Below are 25,058 nucleotides of genomic sequence, written 5' to 3'. Positions count from 1 at the left end.
TATTTGAAGTTCATCTGTCCCTTTCAGCTTCAACAACAACTCATGTAACCTTTTAGCCAATGGCTGGAGTAAAGCAATTAATAGTTTAAAGATGTAACGGGTAAAAGTTATTAGTAGGATTTTGATAGGAAAACAGCATTGCTGTTCATTTTTTCATTCGATATTCTGAATAAAAACCTCTGTATGTCGTTTGTGGATTACATCAAAGGAATAACATCCAAAGTTCCTGGACACTGTTCCCAAGTTTGTTGCTTATTTCAGATGGTGACTTGCGAATACAAAGGTTAAAAGTTTTGCTCCCAGTCTGCGTTGGGTATTACCCAGTTCGCAAAAGGTTGGGAGTTTAGCTGTGTTTATAAAGCTTATCGATGTGTGCTGATAAAAGTAATCAGCAGTTCCTTGTGTCTCCTATGATTAATTGCTAGACTCTCTGGATGGCATTTGAATATCAGAATGGTAAAGATACATTATAGTGTATGTATCTTCAATGCATTGTCTTTAATACACTGCTGTAAAGAAAGCTGAAAATTAATTAAAACTGGAGAAAGCAGATTGCATGGAGCTGCCAGCCCCTTTTGGTGAACCTAAGTGATGTTTGCAGCCTTGTATGAGCCTGCTGCCACAAAGCAAGCTTCACTTACCTAACACTAAGAGCTTGACCCAGCATGTGCACAGCACACTGCGCTCCTTAATTGATGGTTCCTGTTACTGTATTCACTGAAGACTCTGTCACTGTTACTAGCAGATTCACATAACCTACTCACAAGCCATTCTATGTTCCACAATTTTAGTGACTATGAATCCAAACACAGCCAGCAGGCCGTTGGTGCGGACAGCCCTGTAAGGACTCGGCGGCATTCGTGGAGGCAACAGATATTCCTGCGAGTGGCAACCCCTCAGAAAGCATGTGATTCTCCTAGCCGATATGATGGTAACGTCTGTGTTTATTCACTCCCATGAACGTTGTCAGTGGATGTAGTCTGTGAAGTGTGGACCATTTTGTCTACTGAGTGGACACATTTGCCTAGTGCTCTGTTTGTACTGTCTTTGCAGTTTCCCGCCTACTTTTTAGTCATGCTAACCTCATCAGCTCCTGAGTTTTTATTTTCCAGCTTTGTATGTAACATAGTTCCAATTTTGTCAAATTAATTAACAAGAGAAGAAATTAATGTTATGTGTATTATTTTAATGAGTTTGGGGAAAAAAATGTATCACCAAGTCTTGCTCTGAAGAAAAGGTGATGCACCTATTTCATGTTTCCATTCTAGAGTGTAGAACTATGGACTAGAGAAATCCGGGCCTAGCAGAAAGAATTAAATTTCTTCCATGGCCTCAGTTGAGTTCTATAGTGTGTACTTCATACAAGGCTGAATTTGACCTCATCTGTGCTGCTCCAGTTTGTGCCATTTGCCACTTGAGCCATAGTTATCCACTGTTCTCATTTTTATTTCCTGAAATTTTGTAAAGCTAAAGAACCACAGACTAGAAAAAAAAATCACTGCACATGAGCATGCAGCTGCATCATTTTATGCATCTCACTTTGTGAGCCAGAGAGTACAGCACATGCTGAGGCCAGAAATGTCTGTAGATAATGGTCTCTGGCTCACTAAAGTTTCTGTTTCAGAGCTCTGCAGGCTCTACCTTCTGACTGATCTCTATGCCCATTGTATAAGAAATAAAAAAGTATGAGAACAGTATGTTATAGTAAATATAGTAAAAAGTAACCGTCTTGCTGTCATTGAGACATTTTTCTTGCAACTTAGAGACCTTGATTAACTGCAGACAGCATGCAACAAAAGTGTTTCTGTCATTAATGAATTGTTTGTGACATAACTTGACTGATGATGGGGTAAGATGTATATGGGCATGGATACCTCTCAAATTTAATGTACTTCAAAACAAAGTGATCTCAAGAGCACATTGTGTAAAAATACATGTGAAATGCGTATGAAGGAACTGTTCAACCTCAGCTGTTCTGTGAAGCTACTGGTTTTGCAGTTTTGGTGCATCTTTTTGTGACTGAAAATAGTTTTACTTGTTTTTGAAAGCCACAAAGCCTTCCCATATTAAATAGGGGGGGAAAACAAAATACCTAAATTGCCTGTCCAAGCATTTCCTCTGAGACATAATAGCCACAAGATACAATCTTAACAACCTACAGCTGGATAAGCAGAATAGTTGGAGAAACCAGTGTGGCCAAAATGGAAAACAGGAAGTGCTATTAATAGGAGGAGCAATTCAAAATATCTGGCCTTTTTCTTCACTCTTGTTTTCTTTTTCTGTTTTTATTCCAATGTACATATTCAGTCTATGAACAGAGGGAGAAAATTCTAGATTTAGGGGATTTTTTTATTATTTATAAAAAATATTGTGTTTTTCCATTTTGATTTTCATGCATCTCCTGGAACATTGTCAGTAAAGTATACTCGCTCATGATCTAGTCTTTGTAGCCTTTAAGTAAGCTGCTGTACAGATGATCTTACATTGAACTCACCACCACAGTTAATTTAGTAATCTCTGTAGTTCAAAAGTAAATGTAACCAGCTATCATTTTCATCATCTTCTTTCTCTTCCTTTCATATTCTCTCAAGGAGAAGCAGCATATGCAGTGGAGTTTATTGGTTTGATAAGTTACCTGTACTTCCTTTTTTTTTTTTTTTTTTTTTAAGTTTTTCTCACTCTTTTTTAGACTGATTTCCTTTGGAGACAGAATTTATGCAAACAGCAGATGTATCACTAAAAGATCAGTTTCAGCCCAGTTGGACAGATGGCAAAGAAGGTTTTAAAGATAACACGTTTTGTCATGTTTGCAAAAGTAAGCATGAAGAGAGGGAAACAAGGGAACATCCATGAGTTTCCCTTTATAGTCTGTGACCTGACTGACCAGTTTCTCCACTGAAGTGAAACAGCCCACATACTACTCCAGGGTACTCTGCAGGGGAGCAGTAAGAAAAAAGGCTAAGGATTTTTGAAGTTAGTAAGTCAACCAACCAAGAGACCCAGATCTCTCTGAGTCAGAGATGATAAAGTTTTTCAAGATTAGCATAGACTGCTTTACTAAACTTTGTAATAAACATAAAATACACCACTATGCTTGAACTATGTGTTGCTTTGACCATGTGTAGGCAGGCACTGTCAACAAAATTAAACTGCTCTGTGGCTGTAACTTCTTTGGGTTGTAATCGGTAAATATGCAAGTGTAAGATGTCAAAAGGAATAGAGACAACTTTAAGCTTTAGACACACAGAAAGATCTAGATCGTGACATTTGTGATTCCATTTGTATAGGCAAGTGATGAGCTGAATCTCAAGATGCATCATGTTCTTTGCCACTCTCTGGTTAGGACAGTAGGATATGAAGGTGTATTTACTAAAAGTATTGAGGTTTTTTTTTAAAAAAAAAAAAAAAAAGAAACCCCAGACAATTTGTGCGTAGCTTTTGCAGAAATTTATGAGCTTAATTTTATAAGATTCTGAACTTGAGATGTCTAGTGTCCTGAGTTCCCACATGACACTGACACTACTTTGAGTCCCACTGTCTTGCACTTCTGGATACTTTAGTTCTTTAGGAGATGATCATAAGTAGTTTGAGCTAAAACTTAATTTCCTATAGCTTGGCTGGAGATAAATGATTGCTGGCTGTGCTTTGGTGGTTGCATCGTGTATTACCAAACAGAGAGCACACTGCTTTGCAGACACCATTATTTAAAATGAGGGTTTTATTATACGTGAAGGAGGGTGTTCATTTCCTACTAGTTCAGGAGTAAAATGAAAAACAGTCCTAAATCAGTAGAGTGGGAAAAAAAATTGCAAACAGATAGACTAGAAAACCATTTTTTCTTGTCAGTTGAGATTTCTGCCTTGACTGACAACTGGATTCAGTCTAGCCATGCTCAGACAAGGTAAATGCTCTGATACAACAGAAAGCATTGGGTACAGAATCCATTACTTTTGTTTGTTATGGGAGCAATATCTCATGTGCAGGCCCTCCTCCAGCCACCTCCTGCTTGTGAGTCCTGCTACTTCCCCCCTTCCCTGCTATTTCCCCAGCTTCTGTACATAACTTTATGATGAAGCATATCAGAGAAGCATTATGCCATTTGCTGCCTGGCAGGACAGCCAGGTGATCTATGGTGAGGCTGATCTCCAGTCTGGAGGTCTAGAAAGGGTTTTCTGCATAGGTGAAATGATCTGTAAAGATTTTTATTGCTTTCTATCTGCTAGCTAGAATTATGAATTATGCTAGTTCTATTGTAGCAAGCTATAGTTCAAATGACCAACCTCATCTGCTGTTTGCCACTTTCCATTAAATGGTTGTGCTGCTGTGGGTGGTGTGGAGCACTGGAGGGCAGCGTTTCTCTCACCACCATCTTGAGACATGCTCAGTGTCTTGTCCTCTGATATTTTTCTGTTATTTATGGGGGTGGAATGAGTGTTGTATCCTGCAAAGTGGAGAGATGGAAAAAGAGGATCACAGGTCACTTAGAAAATGGATCACTATTTGATCTGTTACAATACCATATTTCTTTTGAAATAAGGTTGTCATTAATCTTTTTCTAAAGCTTTTTTGGCTTGTTTTCTATATGTTAGTACACAAAATTCACTCTGGCTCTCCCACTCATTGTCTTAAACATTCTAAGTAATAAACGTGTTTCTTCAATTCCTTGATTTTTATCTTTATACCTGCCCACCCTACATGCAGCCAGATCTTCATAGTTCTGTAGAGTCTCTCTAATAAGAGCCACATTCTGTGGCTATGCAAATGGTTTATGACTTCCTAGTTCTCTGTGTTCACTGGTAAAAAGGTGAAGGGAACAACTTGGTGATCATTTTAAACCAGCAGAAGTCTGGGCTCACTCAAAAAAGGTTATTTGTTTTCAGTTGGATTAGTTTTCTGGACCCATTCACAGTATTGCACAAGCACTGGAGCAGGCACAAAGAGGCAGGTAAGGACACATGTCTGCAAGCTGAGGGTGGGTGCTCTTACCCTGCTCAGGAGCAGGACACACAGATCAGTGCAGAGTGATCATGAAACTTCACCTTTCACTGCAGTGCAGCAGGATATTTGCATACGTTCATCCAGCTTCTACAAATCTCTGTCCAGTGGACCATTTTCACTACAATTATCACACACTGACTGCTCAGAATTTGTCATAGTGGGAGAACTGTTTTGCAGATAATCAGAAACTCCCAGCAGAGTAAATCAGGTGCTAGATTTCAAGGGGGTATGAATAGCTTTCTGAAGTAGATGATGGGAAAGTGCTTCAGGAGGAGCGTTGGCAGGAGACAGCAAGATTTTTGTAACAGCTGTGTCAGTTTTAGATTGGAGAACCGGTGATTTGTTTGAATGTGGGCCATGAGGTGGAGTTACATGTTGAACAGTGAAAGAAATTGCAATTAGGAGGAATGAGATTCTTGGTATTGCTTAGCAGTACTCAGAAAGTAGATTCAGATAAAAAAAGGAACTTTAGACGGAGCAACTACATAGTATTTTACAACTTGACTTGCAGAACAAAACTCTTTTAGAAAGTACAAGTATCGCTGTACAGGAAAAAAAAACTTGATTTGTTCATTAAAATGTATTGGCTTCCAGTCTCTGGCAGACAGAGGCAGCAAACTTAAATCCTAAGTGCCGAAGAAAAGTTTGGATTTGAAGAACTGTTATTATTAAAACCAGTTGTAGTTAGCACCTACCTATGTGTTTGTGCTCTGTGGTGAGGGTTTTATCTCTTCCATTATTTAAGCAAAAATACATTTTAAATAATTTTGTAGTAGTAGTACAAATACTGTAAACTCTTGCTTTAGCATCCTATACTTAGAATGTTTATGTGGTGTAACTTATTTATAATGTGTCCTCCAATACTTTTTTAATGATACTTTTTTAGCAATAAAATGATTATTAATTAACTAATGACTAGTTTTGTAAATGCTGTAATAAAGCCAGTTGGATAGAACTGATTACTATTTCTGTCCCTCTCGGAGTTAATATATGCTCATAATCTTGATTTGTAGCATAAAAGCTTGACTATAAGCAGTAAGAACTACATATAATGTGTGATAGTTTCTGTGCCCATTGAAGTATCAAGGCATTTGTTTCTCAGGGGTTGATAATATTAGTAAATGGGTGAATTTGGAGATAATGATTACTTTTTAAGAAGCTCTTGGCTTTAAAAGAGTGGATTTTAATCAATTGTATTGAAATACACAACTTTTCAAGAATTCCTCATTCAGCTATTGCCTTAAGTTGTATGTCAGACTAGAAGAACTTGTTGCTTCTTGTGATTCCATATCTGAAGCTTTCTGGTAAGTGAAGGCTCCTGGTCATGTTACCACATTTGGTTATGAAGTCAAATATTCCAGACCTCTGTGTAAAATAATTGGAATATTATATCCTTGGTTATAGAAGTTTGCAGTTCCTCTTTAATTTTGTATCATGTATGAAAGAAGGTGTTGCGCTACCTGAATGGAATATCTGAAAAGAACTAAGGAAGCTGTGAATGTCCTTTCTTTTGGGCAATTTAATCTTACATGACTGTGAAGATTCTCATTTGTTTGCTAAGCTGAATTTTGTAATGTTTAAAACGCAACAAAGAAAAATAATGCAGTAAATAAAATGCTTAGTGGAATTCTTCTGTACACATTCTCACCATATCTTGCCTGACTTCTTAACCCTGGAGAGCAGATGTGACTGGTAAACACTGCACTTAGAGCCATGTGTAAACAAATACAGTGAGGATGGTGGTAATGCATTATAACTGAGCCTCCTCCCTGTTAGCTTCCTATAAAAATAAAAAAAGCCCTTCTTTTCTGTGTGAAATGTTGCAGTTTCTAGTCAAAGAGTAATCTTGTTATCTTGTTTTTGGTATTTGAGGTTGGTTAGACTAAGTGTTTCTGAAAGGATTTTTTTGAAATTTAGTCTTTTAGGTGGGTTTGTCACTTATTATTTTTTACTTTGTGTGTGTGGTTTCTCTTAGTGGGTTTCCTTTTTTTCATTGTTTAATACTGAGATTGATTGAATAAGAAACTATCAATCAATTAATTTTTTTCCTAGTCAATTACAAATGACATTTCCTAAAAAATAATGTTTAAATCAACATTTCAATAACTCACTGTTGAAATACATGAATGTCCTCCCATGGGTCCCAGCAAATGCTCTATATTCATTGTAGCTTCTTCTGGAGATAATGAAATTTCCTGTCTGTATCAATACCAGTCAAATAGCCTGTTTTAATTAATACTGCAGTCATTCACCAGCTTTTCATTTACAAAATTCTTCAGTGTGGTCCCTGGTAGCAATATACTGTGATACTTTCTTCATAATGTTTTACACTTTGTTTTGTGTGTCATCTTTGCATATGAGAGTTTTGTGTAATGCATTTGTTGATCCTTTTGGAGTGTAGGGATACTCTGCATTTTAGAATTTAAGCACTTCCACACAAAGCCAAGGAGTTGGGTACAAATTAATGGATCTGCTGTACACATTCCATCTTAGTCCATTGTTACTATTGGCCTTGTCTTTTCTTGGGTAGTATAAGCAGTGGGAGCATCACAGTGGTACTCCTGCAGTATTGTATGGATGCACTAGTACATTTGTGCAATATTTCCATCTGCTTCATGAGCAGTTTCATCTGCATTTCTTTACTTTGCACAAGTTCTCACAAGCCCAGGAAAACTGGTGGCTTTCCCAGTGAAGTACACTCTCGAGGAATACTTAGTTTGGACCCACAGACTTGTAGAAGTGTATTGTGCAGAAAAGTAATTCTGAAGGGTAGTCCAAGTCTGAACTTCAAATTGAAAATAACCTGTGTGTTGAGAAAATATAATAATAACGAGTCAACTTGCCCTATCCTGAACCCGAAAGAGTAGAAATATGGTAGGCCTGTAGAACTAGCATGTATGAAGGTAGAATTTTATATGGCAGCTACAAGGAGGGGAGCAACATATTTGAAAGGAGTACAGATCAAACAGTCTTTCAGTGTGTGCTGAAGTGTTCGGATCCTGCTTAAGTGCACTTAGAAATTTTATAAAAGTTTTGAAGGCTGCACCTTGCTTGGATTTTAACACAAAGCAGATTGCTTTGGTGGAATGTGAGCTCCCAGTTATGTTCAGTTGAATTGCTCTACTATTTATTTTTCTCTGCTATCCTCCAGGACATTTGTGCATAAAGCAGAAATATGCACTTTCTTGTTACAGTATTTTTACTCCTGTCTGTTCTGGATGTGGAAGCCGGATGGCTTGTCTGTAAATCACCGTGTTGTAAATTCATGGGCATGGGTTAGTGCAGACTTACCAAATGTCTGTTTTTTTACTTTGCCTTGAAGGATTACCTGCACATTCCATCTCCTTCCCCCTCCTTTACCACCCAAACACCTGATGCAACCAAACTCTGCAAACTTACAGGCCACCTGAGCAGTCAAACAGGTTCATTTTGGTTTCTATACATCCTGTTACTTGCCAGCATGGACATGGGAGGGAAAGCAGGTTGTGAATGTGTTGCATTATATCAGAGTAAACTTTAGACTTCCTGTAAAATGTCCACAAGTGATAAGAAGAAAGAAAGAAAAGATAGAAAAGGAGCTGCCATTTGGAAGGCAAAATCAAGCCTAGGACTCTTTCACAGAAGAATTAGAGGTAGGGGTCAGCCTATAGAATTTTGTATCCTTTCTGTTTTCTTTTATAGCCTTAACAATTGTGAGATAAATTTCTTTTAGTGAATACTGATCTTATCAGGTTAGTCAGTAATAGACAAGAAATTTTCAGCCTAAATGGAAGCAGGACCATGTACTTGAGTAACGAATGCTTTGCAGTGGTTCAAGTGTTGCCACAGTAAGTTTGATCACTGGAGGACAAGAAGTGAGTAACATCTCCTATAATTTAAAAAGTGATGTTTTGTTAAGTCAGCACTTGAAGACCAATCCACAAAATTTGCACTGAGAAAGTAGAATGTGCATGTTAAAAACAGGAAGATTTTAGGTCTTGGATATGTTTGTTCTTGCTTTAGGAATGCAGTGTGTTTAATACATTTCCTTGCATATGTTTTGGCAGCCTGTTTTTTTTTTTTTTTGCAAGTGGGTAACCATAAGTGGTCTATGTGGATAGTCTGATATTTTCTAACACATACATGCATATATAGGTGCATAAAACCAGAATACATATCTGACTGTAAAGGAGATCCATAAACCACTGAGAGGATGTGTAGGGTGAGAAGAGATCTGTTTCCCCCAAGATGTACATGCATTCTATATTGGATGCTATAAGAATGTATTAAGAAATTAATAGACTACAGATTGCATGCAGTGGATAAGGGTGTACCTATCTGGATTGTTTTTACCTTTTGCATTAATGTTTGGTGACCATTTTCGTTAATTTCTCTTTCTTATGGTGATATTACTTTTTGCATGTAATGCAGCCTTAGAGAAAATGAAAAACTTTCCTTCAAGATGTTTTTTTGTTAATTATTTTATTCAGGCAAATTAAGGCAGTTCTACCAGCATTATCCTTAAGAGAATTTCCTTTATAATGCTAATATGCACTAAGAAAAATCATCATGAAAGCTACTATATGTACAGAACATTGTTGACAGTGTAGTTTATGCTTCTAAATCAACAATCAAATGAAAATATTTTTCCTTTAATTGTCAACACAAATTAAGGATTATCAGAGTGTGTTCCTTCTCTACTTAATGACATTTACCTAAACCTCTTTTACAATTGCCAGTCTTTGCCCAGAGAAGTCTTTCAATTTACCTATAAAGAAAAAAAATAAATGAACATTTCCCAGTTTCTTCTAAGGGATATAATATAATTTCTGTCACTGTGTTGATATTTTTCATAACCAGCTGTATTTTTGAATGCTTCTGTCAGTGTTTCCTACTTCTCTTTGCAACAAATGGTGATGGCCATTAAAGTGTCAAATATTTGTCCTTTGCCTAATTCACGTTCCTGTGAAGTTCATTGTTCTCTGAAAAGCTGTAGATGCACTTATATCCAGGGTGCAAGTCTGTAAAGGTTTAATTTGTTCTGCTAGCTGAAAATGTTGCATTTATTTTTATATGTGTATTTTGGCCCTTGAATTTAAGTGTGGTAACAAACAATTTACTGTTGTATAAGGAAACAGGTGGTTTTGGACCCACCCTATTTGTCTCTGACTCTTTAAGAGGAAAAGATTGACAGTGGCAAAACTTAGAAAAGCAGAAGCCAACAGCTGTGAATGTTTTCTCATTTAGTCATCTGAGCTTAGTTGTGCGAACGCCTTTCAACAAACAAGAAAAGAATAGCTACATATGAACCGTGTGAGTCAATATATGGTAGCTTTCTGAGCAGATTCTGAAAGGGTGAAAGCCTTCATATTTTGTTAGTTTGTAGAGATGAGATAATTTGTGTGTATTTAATTCCAAATCTTTATCGCTATGCTAGGCAATGATAAAGAAATAGACCACTGAGCTACCATGCAGAATAATTGTTTCAGGAGTATCCCTTCTCCAGGAGCTGTTTGAAATAGCATGCATAGATGTACTTGTCCTTGGCTGGAGAGTCTAAGGAATGGTTTGCATGCATAAATGGTCAGCTTGTCCTCAGGGAGACATTTCACAGCCATTCTGTTTGGCCAAAAGGGAAGTGCTGTTGTGATGGCTTTCAATTTGGCTGGAAGAGATGGGTGGGTTTGACCATTCATCTTAAAGGTGGTTAATTGAGTAATTTTTCTTCTAGATACAGGTTATAATCACAGGCAATTACACCTTCAGAGAAGCTGTGTAAAGTAATAAAATTAAGTGATACTGCAGCAGGCATTAAGAAAACAAAGGATAAGAACTTAGGCTTCTTATGTTGAGAACTTGATTAAAAACATTGTTGTTTACCCTTTCTTTAAAAAGAAAAGAATTTTCAGTTTGCCTGAGATTTATTTACTGTTCACTTTCTTTTTTAGTGCTTTCAATGTTCTTAGAATTACCTTCCATGCTTGACAAAAATACACATTTTGTGGTAGACCAGCTGAAGCCAAAAGAAAAAGTGCAGAAAGTTATGACATGGTTAAAAATTAGAAATGAGAGCAAACATGTCTTAGGTGCCTGTCTCCCCTTCTGCATGTTTACTTTAAGAACTGGTAATCATCCCATTGTATGGCCTTAGGTGGTGGTGTGTTTGTGCAGCTATGAGTGTGTGTTTTCTTTGTTAAACACAGTTTAGAGATTAATCTTCAAATTATGTGGGTGCTTTATTTGATTTGATCTGCTATTTGAATCATGCCACGTTTCAGCTGTAGGTTGTATTTTTGCAATTTCTCAAGCTTGCCTTTTCCTTTTTAGCTCTCGCCTTGTAAAGCTGTAATTAGCAAAACATGGTCTTGGTGTATGGTACAATATTTTTATCAGGTTAATAGAAAAAAAAAATGTTCCAGGCTTTAGCCCGTGTGATTCTTACTCAGAAGCAGCTTGTAAATGTGCTTGAAACTGTCATTTGGGAAACCTTGTTTGGTATTGCTACCTGCTATATATGCATGTGTATGTGTATGTATGTATATATATATGCAGCCTTTGAAAATGTGTCCCTTCATTCACCTATTTGTGAAATTTCAATGGTTCACAACAGCTTCTCTCTTTTAAAGATTACTCTGAATTGGGCGAACTTCCACCAAGATCCCCATTGGAACCAGTGTGTGAAGATGGCCCGTTTGGGCCAGTGAAAGAAGAAAGGAAACGGACACCCCGTGAGCTTCGCGAGTTGTGGAAGAAAGCTATTATTCAGCAGATACTGCTTCTCAGAATGGAGAAAGAAAACCAGAAGTTACAAGGTTGGTGAAGTTCTTGATTACATCCTACTGCAATAAATTTCACTTTTTGGGTTGTTCTGTGGCCTTGGCAGTGGATTGGATCAAGACTTAACAAAACATTTTAGGAATATACAGGTAAATCAGTCGAGCAGCACCTCCCACAGCTCTCACTAGTGTAGGTTACAATTTACACTTTGGGGTTTTTTTATCACTTCACCTTATTATTTGATTACTTGATCTTAATTGGTACTCTTAGTTTTATATCATGGCTGGGAATTTTTCGTCTGGAATCTAGAAGCTCTGACAAGCCATTCAGCACAGTCATTATCATGAACTGAATTCTTTTCTACATTCACATCCATGGGTCATTGTCTAAGTATTGGTCATTGCAACGTTCTGTTTAGCCAGTCTTGAAGTTCTTAAGGAGCTGGTTGTGGACTTCTATGGGTGCCTGCCTGTGTACACACACTGTGCAAGCAAGATTTGTATGGAGTAGTAATGATTTAGATCAGTCAGAATGGTGATGTGAAGGAGCTTGAGAACCTGGAATTTGCAGTTCTTAACTAAAATTTTTCTGTGGCTGAATGCATCGCTGCAACAAATCTGTTGTGGTATCAATTTTTACACACAAAATGCAGCTGATTAAGAATACACATTATATTGTAGCAGTTACATACAGAATTACAAGTGATTGCCCTTGAGAGCTGCTCCTTTGAAGATATGAATGATGAAGACAGAAATGTTTATCTGGCTGATTTTGGATGTTCAGGAAGGGAGTAGGCACTGGATCCTCAAGGGGTGAGATACCCGGCATGAAAATGACAATTTTTCTTTGCCTTTAAACTTGAGAAAGGATTGTCTTCCAGGAATAACTGTGTAGTGAAAGAGCCCAGCTATGTGGAAAGGTCAATATACCAAACATTAAATCCTTCTTTAAACTTGGGCTAAGACTCCTGGCTGGAAGGACAAAACACCTCTCAGACTTTGGATATGGCCTCCCAAAACACTTAGCCCACCTGTGGGCTATTTACTCCCGGTAGTATACCTCTCCTATTTCAACCTTGATATCTGAAGAACAATTGATACCCAGTTTTCCTAAGAACCCCACAGGTGACAGGCATGTTCCCAGCAAATGTACTTGCTAATCCGATAAAATAAAATATGGCAATGGACACCAAATATGCAATGCCCTTGGCTAAGGGGCCAAGACCATCTGGAGAAAGAGGTACCAAGAGCGGTCCCTTCAGCTTAGAGCAGTGCTGTCATAGTTGAGCTTCTGTGAAGTTGTTCTGTAACTTGAAATTTTTATGGCACCTTGCATTTAGAAATAGATTTTCTCTGCTTTGTATATTTATGCTCCCAATTGTTTGTTTTTTTTTTTTTTTAATTGTCTTATATTCAAGTTATCTGAATCTGCAGGCTTCAGTCAAGTTTTTGGCAACTGCAGAACATAAATGTCCATAAACATTTTAACAAGTATTATCAGATGCTCCAATTTTGTCTGTCCAAAAGAAACAATTGCAAAACCATCACAAATTCACTAAGATGACCATGTCTGAAGCTAGTTAGTGAATGAATGAGATGGGTGTTGACATGATTGAAGACCCAGGCACTGTGGAGTAAGGAAGTTGTCCTAGGTAGCTGCTGCATGAAGAGCTCAGATGGTGAGGCAGTACTTGAAAAAACAGGTAACCCTGCTGCAGTAAGCACAGCTTTGTAATGTAATGCCACGTGTTCTGATGCTGTTGTCTCTGGGAATTAAAAATAAATATTTTATATGCAGTGATAGTTCCCAGAGTAGTACTGTTTAATACTGAACAAAATATTAAAATTGAATGTACAGATTGCTGCATCTTTACTAATAATGCTTAAGTGTGATATTGGGAATTGGGTAGTGTCAGTATCTAAATAAGCTTGTTGATAAAGTCATATTCTCTCCTCAGTCCTTGCACGTCACTCCCACTGTCACATTTTTGCATGTGGTGTAAGAAGACTAGGTGAAGCAGAAAAGTGTGAAAAGACTGAAAAGTTGCCAAGCACCAGAAAGCACTTGTTTGCAAAAGACAGAACATGGAAAGATTTCTCTGAGTTTGTTTTCATATAAGCTGAAACTTAAATGCCATCTTTAAATTATCTTCATACAGTTCCACCTGTGTGCTAAATTTTTTTTAATGTACTAATGTCCGTGTTGTGTTTGACCTGAAGAAAAGGTGAAGAAGTTGACCAAGAGTTTAGATACACAGAATCACTTTTAGTGTGGACACACAGCTATAATAAAACCATCAGGGATTGTATTTACATGGGTCTGTGGTTAAACACTGACTATAACCTACAGGGAAAAATCGAAAGCAACAAAAAAACAGGAATAAAAAAAAGCCCTAGGGCGTAAAATTAAGCTACAGCTGTCTGTATCAGGATGGGCTAAGCATGTGTCAGTACACAGGCAGCCAAAGTAATGTTTTAAAATGAAATATACTGTTTTGAAGTAAAAGGTCAAAAAGTAAATTAGAGGATGTCAAAATGTAATACTATGAGGTCCAGATCTTGCAAACACTTAGGCAACATCGTAACTCACATGAATAACCTCACTGAATGAAATCATTCACATGTGAAAGCAACTACAGAATAAGGAGGTAAGGTGGACACTTCACAAATATAAACAGTTCTTTTCTTTTTCCTTTTTTAAAATCTAAAATCTTGGTTTAGCCCCAGTGGGAGTACAGGACAAGGCAACCATTTGCAACTCTCTCAGAATTTGATAATCTAAAAAACCTTAATTGCAGATACAGATCCCAGAACAAGATGAGCTTAGTGTGTTGGCTATTTTAGTGTCAGTATGGGCCATGTAAATTTCAAGTGAATTAACTGTTTAGTAAATTGATATAATTGAATATACAAACAATGGAAAGTTAAACTAAAAGATAACATCCTTTTAACATAGATTGTCTCAAGACTGTAACGTAAAGGAGTATGATTTTGTGAGTTTATACTATGAAATCATCAGAAGTAGCAGTAGGCTTATGATGTATGGCAGAATGTCCTCAAAATGACAATATCTTGTTAAACAGTCCAGTAATGCATCATCACAACAATGAAGTACTGTGAATACATCATGGCAACTTCATTAAAAATCATGTTCACTTCATGATACGCTATTTCATAAACATGGTTCCAAATCATGTTATTTGTAATTTGCTCAATGAGTGTTATTGAGAAGTATTTTTAAATTTCTGTTTAATACTGTAGAAGCTTTTTAGTATTTTGTGTCTTTTGAATCTGTGCTCTGCTCATTTTTGCAAGTAGAGAGCTGCTGACCATATCCCAGGACTCTTGTCCTGGAAATAGGTGTGTTGAGTCTTCAACCACATTACAGCCCAGTTAAAAAACTGAAATACCCATTTTGTTAAATTCTCCATAGGTGTACCACACTCTGTGTCACTCCTTAGTACTCTCTTTGTAGCTTAATCTCAGTTTCCTTATAGCATTTTCTTTCAGCATTTCATGCCTCTTAGGAATAGGTATCTGACATCTTTCTAGCGCATCTGCACTGCACCCTTTTTCTCCATCTGAGCTGAAAGACCTCTTCCATTTTTTTCAGCCTCATGACCCACACATATTCATCCACTGTCTGAAAAGGTGCTTTATTATTTAGTTTACATGAAAGCCATTAATAAACCCATTTTTCCTGGTACATTCTAGTACTAAAAAGCCCCTGCAGAACCAAAACTTAAAAGCTTTGCCAGGAGTCCCTTTGAAATCCTCACTCCACTTCTAAACTTTGGAATTAACACTCAGCTACAAAATTCATTTTCATTTTTGCCATGGTTCCTTGATGCTTTCATAGCTATTGATTATTTTTTTTAATCCCTTATAGATAACACATGAAGATACAGTTCAATATTCTTATAAATAGTAATCTGGAAAAATCACCAATACTACAATGCATCTGTGCTCCAGGAGCTTTGATGATCTTAAAATGTTTTAAGACTGAGTTATGCATTGACCCTTGTTCTGATTTCTTCAGTGGAGATTTTAAGAAAGTCTCATGTATACATAGGTGTAAGGAACTTGATTTAACAGGCCAAACACAGTTAATATTGCATATAATATCTTAAAAAAAAAAAAAAAAAACAAAAAAACACACATGCACACAAAAAAACAAACAAACAAAACCAACAGACCACCCCACAATCACAAAAATTTAGGCATGTAATGTTTCAGAATTGATAGAGTTTACTTTTAGGTGGATTGCATGATGAAGTTCTAAGTTAAATTAATCCATTTTACAAATAGTAAACAATATTAACTGATGCATTAATGATATCACTTCCTAGCTTCAGAAAACAATTTGCAGAACAGACGTCTGAAACTTGACTATGAAGAAATCACACCGTGCTTAAAAGATGTAACTTTGATTTGGGAAAAGATGTTGAGTACACCTGGAAGGTCAAAGATTAAATTTGATGTGGAAAAAATACACTCTGCTGTTGGGCAAGGTAAGCACAGTTTGTTATTTTGAGTTGTTGAAATGCATGCAAACTGTATCAGAAAAGGAATAGAGTGACCTCTTAACCACTTCTTCTAACCACATTCTCACTAGAGCTGTTCCTCAGGTTGCTGACTAAACAAGTAACAGTGTTCGTTATCTTTATGGTTATGTGTATGCAAGTAACAGTCCCTTTCAGCAGTAGCTGCAGTTGTATTACTGGAGTATCAGTCCTTGGTATTAATTTTTGAATAACATTTGTCCCTACAGAAGAGTTGTGCAGTACCTCAATGTGTTACAATTGTTGCAATCTGATCTTATAAATTAAAAGTTATAATTTAAAAAAAAAGCCTGGATAATGCCAAAGAAATTACTGTCTAAATAACTGAAGAAACTGTCTGCACTGTTACCTGGAAATTTTCTGTTCCAGCCTGGGTAGTATGTGTGTATACAAGCAGTATACATGGATATCTCAGTAGGAGTCCCTTTTTTCTAATTTCAGCAACACAACATACCTGCAAACACCGCTTACAGTCTTCCTCACATTGCAGGTCTGAGCGACCAGTCCCTCTCCACTGCTTCAAAAGTAATACAGCCTAAGGATGTTTTTTAGATATTCTAAGAAATTGGGTTATTACTCAGTGTTATTTGTGCCATGGTTGGATCCAAAGGCCTTATGCTGAGTGCTAGATGTAGCCAGTGGTGAAGATAGATACTCCAAGGAGCTTTTCATACCTCTATACAAAGTTTTCCAAAATGTATAGGAAGTGTCAAGATTCACCACTAGCAGAAGTTTACTATTTTAAATATTGCACCTGCCTATATGCAATTATTCAAGCAAGTTAAACCAAATTGTCCATTTAAGATGACTAGGTAAGTCTAGATTTCTAACAATACCAAATGCCCCAAGCACATATCTCTGCAGAGTAAGGAAAGCTCACTGTCACAGGTTTCCTTCCATTCATGTAGGTAAAGGGCTCTGTCCAGTCGATATTTGAGCATGAGAAAAACGTGGTTTCTGTTGATAGTGATGCTGACCTGTGTTGGAGTTCAAAATAAAACTTAAAAAACTTGGAGTAATGCAAAATAAGTAAATAAACCCCTGCTCAGTGGATTGCTAATAAGAAGCCCATACCAATAGCCAGTAGATGGGGAAATTGTCCCCAGCTCTTGATGCCATTCTTGTGCTCTGCTCTCTAGAACCCAATTGTGTCAGTTCTTAGATGATGTCAAATTTCATACATATGCAGAAACGAAAAATGCATTTAAATTGAGTTTAGCAAGTTCTAGTTTAGACCAAAACCATTAAAAATAACTTGAGTAAGCAAGGCAAACAAGTAAGAAATGCAGGTTTCAGTAAGCATAGGTCTTAAATTAGGATCGTGTTGAACTATAATGTGCTCTGTAGTAGATATTTAAATATAGTTCATCTTTCATTTAGGAATTACTAAACTAACTACATTATTTTACATGTATGATGCAGCATAGAGATCATATTGGATTACTTCCTTAAAGAGAATTTTCATTAATTTGTAATTTTGCATCTGTAAATGTGCAATATTAAGCCAGTTCTACCCTATGTGACTCATTCAACATCACTGAAGCTAATGGGATTTTAGATGCGTATTTGAAGAGGAGAACCTGGCTCGTTCAGTGTCTGAACCAGCACCTTCTCTCTGTTTCATGTTGGAGACTTTTCGATAATTGGGTTTAAATTCTCTAAAGTAATTTACAGAAGCATTCTCTAAATACACTTGTGATGCAGATTCAATTATTATACATTTCTACTAGCATTTAATTTTTAAGCAATTGAATCTGGATTATGATAGTGTAGTAAACATAAGTATTGCAGAGATAAATTCATATATTTTTGTGCTTATATGAGAGAAGGCAGTGAAATTGCTCTAATATGTTTTATTATCTTTCCATGTAAGTTTGTATGCTTGAGTCAATTTTGATTTCTCCCACTGTTGTTGTTATCCGTATATTACATGTATACCCAAAGAAAAAAAGCAGTCCAAAAAACTTTAAGCCATAAGTTACTTCAAACTGTAATACCTGTTTTCAGTACATTATGGATTAGACAGAATACCTTCCTAAAGAATAGCGTATTGATTTCTTGTCTAGATGATTTAATTCTGCTAGTTTTATGCTGAGTAAAGTATACACGTAACAATAACCTTTCTGTTACTTTCAGAGTTTTGCATATAGATACAAATGAAGCCTACCATTAGCTATGTGAAATAGTTAAGCAGCGTCATCCCTTTTTTATAGAGAAAGAAATTCAAGCTTTAAAACATTTTTATGTGTACCAGTCATTCAGCAAAACAATAGCAAAACTAGAAATACAATACTTGCTTTCTGATTATCTGCCTCCTCTAGATCACATCTCATTTGCACTTGTTTATACATTTGGTATGTGTGCATCCTATCTTCCTAAAACTTATTCCTAACAGTGTCAGTGCTAAATTAGTGAAAAATGTGAATTAGTGCTATTGCAGTGCTTTATAGTGTACTTTACTTGGAAAAGTGGGAGATAAGCATTGAACTTTTCAAATACAAAAATTGCAATTTTTGCTGCCTTTTCTAGTACTTCTCAGCCTGGATGTAAGTGGTAACCTTACACTTAGACAGGTCACTGTTTCTACCTTAAATCTCTCCTCTCAAAATGCTGAAGACTTTTATTGGTTGAGGAAATACATGCACTGTAGTTTGATCTGCTTCTGTGGTCTACTGGAGATAGCAGATAGGAATCTAGCAGATAGGGATCTGCTTGCATACCGAGCAGATACAGATCTTCAGTTCCTTGATCCTGTTAGCTCAACTATAGCTGAACCCTCAGTATGAGTACAAATTACTGTTTTAATGACTTTCTTCTCTTAGGAGTACCACGTCACCATCGTGGGGAGATCTGGAAGTTTCTAGCAGAGCAATACCATCTTAAACATCAGTTTTCGAGTAAACAACAACCAAAGGACACACCTTATAAAGAACTCCTAAAACAACTAACTTCCCAACAACATGCAATACTTATTGACCTAGGTAAGTACAGTAGTGGTCTGAAATTAAAACAAAGGGTTTATGATCTGTGGAAGAGAATTCAATAAAAGAAGGTAACACACAAAAAAACTTCTCACCAGTTAATAATAGGTTGTTGTTAAAAACTGCTTTTAATTTAGTATGTGAGAACAATTACTTGACACCATTAGGAAAATGCAAAATCTGCATTTCAAGCACAGAGGTCCTTTGCAACATGTGGTAATGAGGTTGCTAAATGTAACTGTAATGCATCTATATTTCAGATAATGACAGTGAACTCCACAAGCCTGTGGAATACAGATTGTCAGGAAAGGAAGTCAATATTTAAGTGCTAGCTGTTGAATCATGTGCTATTCATTCCTGATGTCCAGTGTTTGCCGTCTCTGTTAAACACTTCCATTTGAAATAATGCAGAAGTTTTGTTTTTTCCATTTGTTTTGTTTTGTGTTGTTGTTGTTGTTGGGTTTTTTTAATGGGTAGTTGCTAGCGATTGTTATTTTAACTTTTATTAAAACAATTACGAAACAAGCTCTTTTTAATAATAATTTTTTAAAAAAACTCTTTTTAAGGCAGGTTATTCACACTGCCTAATTGTAAGCAGTAGCTGGCTCCTGATTTAGAGACAGTGATTTGGTGTACGGAGGCACATATACCACAGTCCATTGAGTTTAGTAGAGAGAGGTTAGGAACCAAGGCTCTTAAATTTGAAGTGACTGGTAGGTGGGCTTCAGACAGGCTTTTGGTCTTCTCAAGTAGAGCTTTCCATTTTCCCTCACATTTATTGTTCAAAGCTGAAAAAGTGTTTTCTAGTATTAGAAGGAAACACAAGAAAGGAAATCTAAATGGAATTAAATTATTGTTTCAGGTTAGGAGCAGAAGAGATTACTTCAGATAATTGTGAAAGAGCAGTCTTCATATACCTCAAAAAAAAAAGAGATGCCCTTCTTAACCCTTCCTTTTACTTTTCCTGGTCCTCTTCCTTTATCACTTTTAGTTCCCTTGTGTGAGGTTCTTTTGTTGATTGACTCTTGCTACTGCTAGACTAAGACAATAACGAAACCCAGAAACATTTAATAAGACCAAAAGTCAGTATGCTTTGTAAGATGTGGATCAGTATTAAACACTGTTATTGTCTCTGGTTGCTACTGCTGCCAGATGGTTTTGTTAAGGTCTGTATCGGTACCAGCAACCTCTCCATCTCAAGAGGCTCCCACAAGTCAACCATGTGTTTCATAGACCTCACAGAGATACTTTTTGGCATCCTCTCCATCTTCCCTCATGAAGGCTATTTCCTTTTCTCTCCAGTCCTGCCCCCAAGCAGCACTCATCTGCTCCTCAGATGGGTTAAGTATTCTGTGAAATCTATTGTGGTCATTAAAACATTTCTAACATGACAGTAATTGTTCAAATATATGCAATTGTTGAGTCAGATGTTCACATGTCTAACCTTTACCCTGGCAAAAGTATTTGTGTTTGAATGTAAGCCATCTGATGCAAGTTAATAACAAATCCCTAGTATATGGCTGAATTGGAAGTTTTTACAGATAATTTACAGATTATCCTCATGAATACACAGTTGTGGATATTTTTTAAGATACTGTTTTCTCCTCCCTTGGATATTTTAATTCAGTTTATTGCCCGAGACACCAGAAGCTGATGTTCTTCCAAGAGAATCCCAGCTCTTGTGTGTGGGATAGTCCAATACTGAACTCAGTGTTCATTAAGCTCTTTCCTAATACAGGAAAAAAATTAATAATGTCTTCCAGAGCATGACAAAACTTACAACAGGCTTATGTTGTGGGGTTTGTTGTTTTGGTCTGAGGACTTGTGTGGGGCAGTTTAAGAGGTCCATAATCGCTAAGTTTGATTAAATTAATTTGCCATTAAAAAATCCACCAGGAAAGTTACGCATTGCAAGTAACCAAATGCCGTGTGATAAAATGCTGAAAATTTATGGGAAAATCTATACTTGGTTTGATCTGAATGATTAATACCTTTTGTATTATTTTCGCTTACATCTTTTTTGTAAAGGAATACGGAGTTGTCCCATCGTACTTCTGCTCTTTATAACTACTCAAACAGTATTTGAATATTTTTCATTGCAAATGAAAGGCTAAAACCCCTTTCTTCCATGTGAAAGAATTGCCTGATGAGGGATCATGTATACCCAGAGCTGCCCAGAGGCACCTATTTCTTAATAACTCAATGTGCAGACTATCTTCAGCGGGCACTGAACTATGAGAAGATTTGTCAAGTTTAGATGGTGACCCTAGCTTTATATGGTAAATTAGAATATTTTCTCCTCAAAACATCAAGGCAGTGCATAGAAAAGAAGAATCTGGTGGAAGAGTCATGTTTCTGCATTAACTGTTATGAACTGAAGCAAGGAGGGTGATAGTTGATGCCACTTTGACTTTCCCCTACTTGACAGGCCTGCCAGGCTTTGACTTGGCACTGGGAAGCTAACACTCCAAGGAGCCTTGATTCTAGCTGGGGGTAGGCAGTTGCAATGTAGGTAAACTGTTTCCCTCCAGACTTTGTCACACCAGCTCTAGGAATTCCTCTGGATCACACAGCACCAGAAGCAGTCTTGTTTTTGAGAAACATTTATGTGCAACCAGAGATCATTCACTAGCAAATACCTATTGGTCACGTCAGCATACCTGGTGTTGATACCCTTGGCAATGAACACTGGGATTCTATTACACTGAAGTGCCTCAGTAAGGGGTGAATAGTTTTGTACTGGGTTAGTGAATGGAACACCTTCACCAGAGGAGAGAGGGGTGGCACAACTGGACAGTAGGGAGCACAGTCAGTCTGAGTTTGATTGGCTCACACAGCAGATTGGGGCTTGCTGGCTCAGCAAAACTGTTCATAGTTTCTGCCTGGTTTTGCACACAAATAATTTTTCATCTTAGCCGTGTGTTCTGCTTGTAGAAACAAATGACTGTATGTGCTGGCAAATTGGTAACTCCATGGTGGTTTTCATGCAAAGTGTGTTTTTTTTGTCAGGGAGCTATTTGCTAGCCCATTAGCTGAGGGAAGGATTGGTCCCTATTATTTCAGTAAGATGAAACTAGGAAGCTGAAGACTTCCTAGATTCTTAGTGATTCACACTGAAAGAGAGTAGTGCTGCACAATAACAGACTGTTACAACTTGGACTGGGAGCCCAGGGAGTCATAAATGTTCTGTGATCCCCTCAGGTTAAATTAAGGTGAAATTTTTACTTGCTGTAGGAACAACTTAAACTTGGAAAATGATAGTAAACAATGTGGTCTCTTATTGATAAATCTATTAGAAAGAAAGAGAGGAAAGAAAAGAAAAAGAAGGGACAGAAAGAGAGTGTGGTTCACCACTCCAAGTTCTAGCCTTGTCTCAGGTCGGATTACCATGGGTGGTGGGTGCACACACAGCAAAGTTTCCTGTCACCCTTAAATTCATCTTATCAGCTGATTATCATACTAGACAGAGGGGCAGATATTCCACGAACTCATTACCACAGGAGATGAGGTGGTCGTGTTCCTCAGTTTTTTTTCTTCTTGAGTAGTTGTCCAGCCTTTAGCTTATCAGCCTTTTTGGCCCGAGCATATAGTTTCCTTTGAGCCTTATCTAAGGAATTTGGCACTACAGCATCAAGGAAGTGGAGCCATGAATCCTTTGATACACTCCCCCTCTTCCCTCGGCAGCATTCCTTAAACTAATCACAAAGGCCACAAGTTGTCCTCGAGGCTTTTTGTGTCAAGGAATGTTTGAGGCACTGATTCCTTCAGTTCCTTACACAGACAGCATAACTGGACAGACAGCTAGAAGGAATTTGCATGTTCTGACTTATGTTCCTTCGGGCTATCAGAAGTGTTTTCTCTTAAATCTTTAAGAATCCTTCTCAAAGCATGCAATTCTCCCTTGAGAGAAAAACCTATGTTCTTGAAACGTGATTATAATATTTTAAAAAGCTTTCCCAAATTAAGCTGAAGAGGTGCTGCTAACACAATATGAGCCAAAGTCATAATAGTATTGTGCACACTTGGTTGAATCGATGCATCTTCAGCTGCAAATAGTGCTTCCTGAGAATGAGGACAGTAGTGTGCATCTGTCACTGGGGATTTCAGGTCCTGAACACCAAAGTCATGTTCATCAAATGATTCTCTCTCAATAAGGTAGAGTAAACTGACTCCCAGATGCTATCATTGTAAGAAACCACTATACTCATCCCTGAGAGTTTGCTGAACACAGTAGAAAATTATGTTTTGTTTTGTTACATTTTAAAAATAAAGTAGTAGGTACTTACTATGTAAAAACTAAAGTTCTTGGTTAAGTCATCACCAGGGCACTCAGAAATAAGTCAGCTTGTGAGTTTATCAGTTCTGCTCCTCCTCCACTTACTGTATTTTAGAACTTCTTTACATTTTTATTCTTGCTCAGCTTGTAACTTTTCTTCATGAGTTACAGGAAAGGAACCTTGCTTCATGAGTACAGGTCTGACTTTAGACCATGATGGAATAACTTGTCATTCAGGCAGAGGATTCGTTCGCAAAGGAACACAAGCTCCTTCTCATTTGGAAGCTAGAAATATTTCTTCTGTAACTCTCTTACAGCCTGGCCAGGAAAGACCTGCTCAAGAACTGAATGCCAGTGTCCCATATGTTATAGCAACTACCATATGGCAGAAGGACTTTGCCCCCAACTTTGTCTTCTTGAAACAGGAGCTTTGATATTATCTGGCAGAACAGCAGCATTCCAGGAGCTAAAGGGTGGGGTGGTATTTAACAAGTGGGCAACTGAAAAATAAGCTCCACTTAATACTCGAACAAAAGAAGTATTCAAATTTCTTCTCCCTTGAGGTATTTCACAGGGGAAATCTGATAGGGGGAGGGTTTTCTCCCTAGAAATTAAAATATTTCCTTTTGGAAAAGTTTTTGAAAAAAATCTATAAAAGCGAAGCCTTTAATGTCTGTTCAAGGAATCACAGGGTGGTTGATGTTGGAAGGGAGCTCTTGAGATCATTTAGTCCAACCCCCCTGCTCAAAGCAGGGTCATCTAAGCAGGTTTCCCAGGACCATGTTTACTCAGGTTTTGAATATGTCCATAGATGATGACTCCACAACTTCTCTGGGCCGTCTGTGCCAGTGTCTGGCCACCCTTACAGTAATTTTTTTTTTACATTAGGTGGAATTTCCTGTATTTCAGTTTGTGCCAATTGCCTCTTGTTCTGTCAGTAGGCACTACTGAGAAGAGCCTTGCTCCCTCTTCTTCATTCACTCCCACTGGGTATTTGTGCACATTGATAAGATCCCCCTGAGCCTTTTCTTCTCCAGGCTGAACAGTCCCAAGTCTCTGAGCATTTCTTCATGGGAGAGATACTCCAGTCCCGTCATCACCTTAGTGGCCCTTTGGTGCACTCTCTCCAGTATGTCCATGTCTCTCTTGTATTGGGGAGCCCAGAACTGGACACAGCACTCCAGGTGTGGCCTCATGAGTGCTGAGTAGAGGGGAAGGATCACCTCTCTCAACCTGCTGGCAACACTCCTCCTAATGCAGCCCAGGGTACCATTCGCCTTCTCTTCTGCAAGTGCATATTGCTGGCTCATGTTCAACTTGGCAACCAGCAGGACCCTCAGATCCTTTTCTGCAAAGCTGCTTTCTAGCTGAGTGGCCCCCAGTATATACTGGTGCATGGGGTTGTTCCTCCCCAGGTGCAGGATTTTTGCACTTCCTTTTGTTGAACTTCAGGAAGTTCCTGTCAGCCCATTTCTCCAGCCTGTCC

At 37.6% G+C, this 25,058-nt stretch overlaps 1 protein-coding gene across 7 annotated transcripts in view; it reads left to right on the top strand.

Moving 5' to 3' along the window:
* Window positions 1-25,058, top strand: part of TBC1D1 (TBC1 domain family member 1) — a 113,491-nt gene that overhangs the window by 75,401 nt on the left and 13,032 nt on the right. For all 7 annotated transcript variants that reach the window (XM_032998959.2, XM_042807660.1, XM_042807663.1 and 4 more), the window contains 4 exons: window positions 792-931; window positions 11,604-11,789; window positions 16,103-16,264; window positions 19,138-19,296. In XM_032998959.2, the coding sequence (XP_032854850.1) occupies window positions 792-931; window positions 11,604-11,789; window positions 16,103-16,264; window positions 19,138-19,296 (647 nt within the window). The remainder of the gene's footprint in view (window positions 1-791; window positions 932-11,603; window positions 11,790-16,102; window positions 16,265-19,137; window positions 19,297-25,058) is intronic.

Source organism: Tyto alba, unplaced genomic scaffold, assembly GCF_018691265.1.
Source record: "Tyto alba isolate M040663 unplaced genomic scaffold, T.alba_DEE_v4.0 Super-Scaffold_6, whole genome shotgun sequence".
NCBI classification, from domain to species: domain Eukaryota; kingdom Metazoa; phylum Chordata; class Aves; order Strigiformes; family Tytonidae; genus Tyto; species Tyto alba.
The sequence above is the reverse complement of the archived record's forward strand: the minus strand, read 5'-3'. Positions and strand labels throughout refer to the sequence as shown.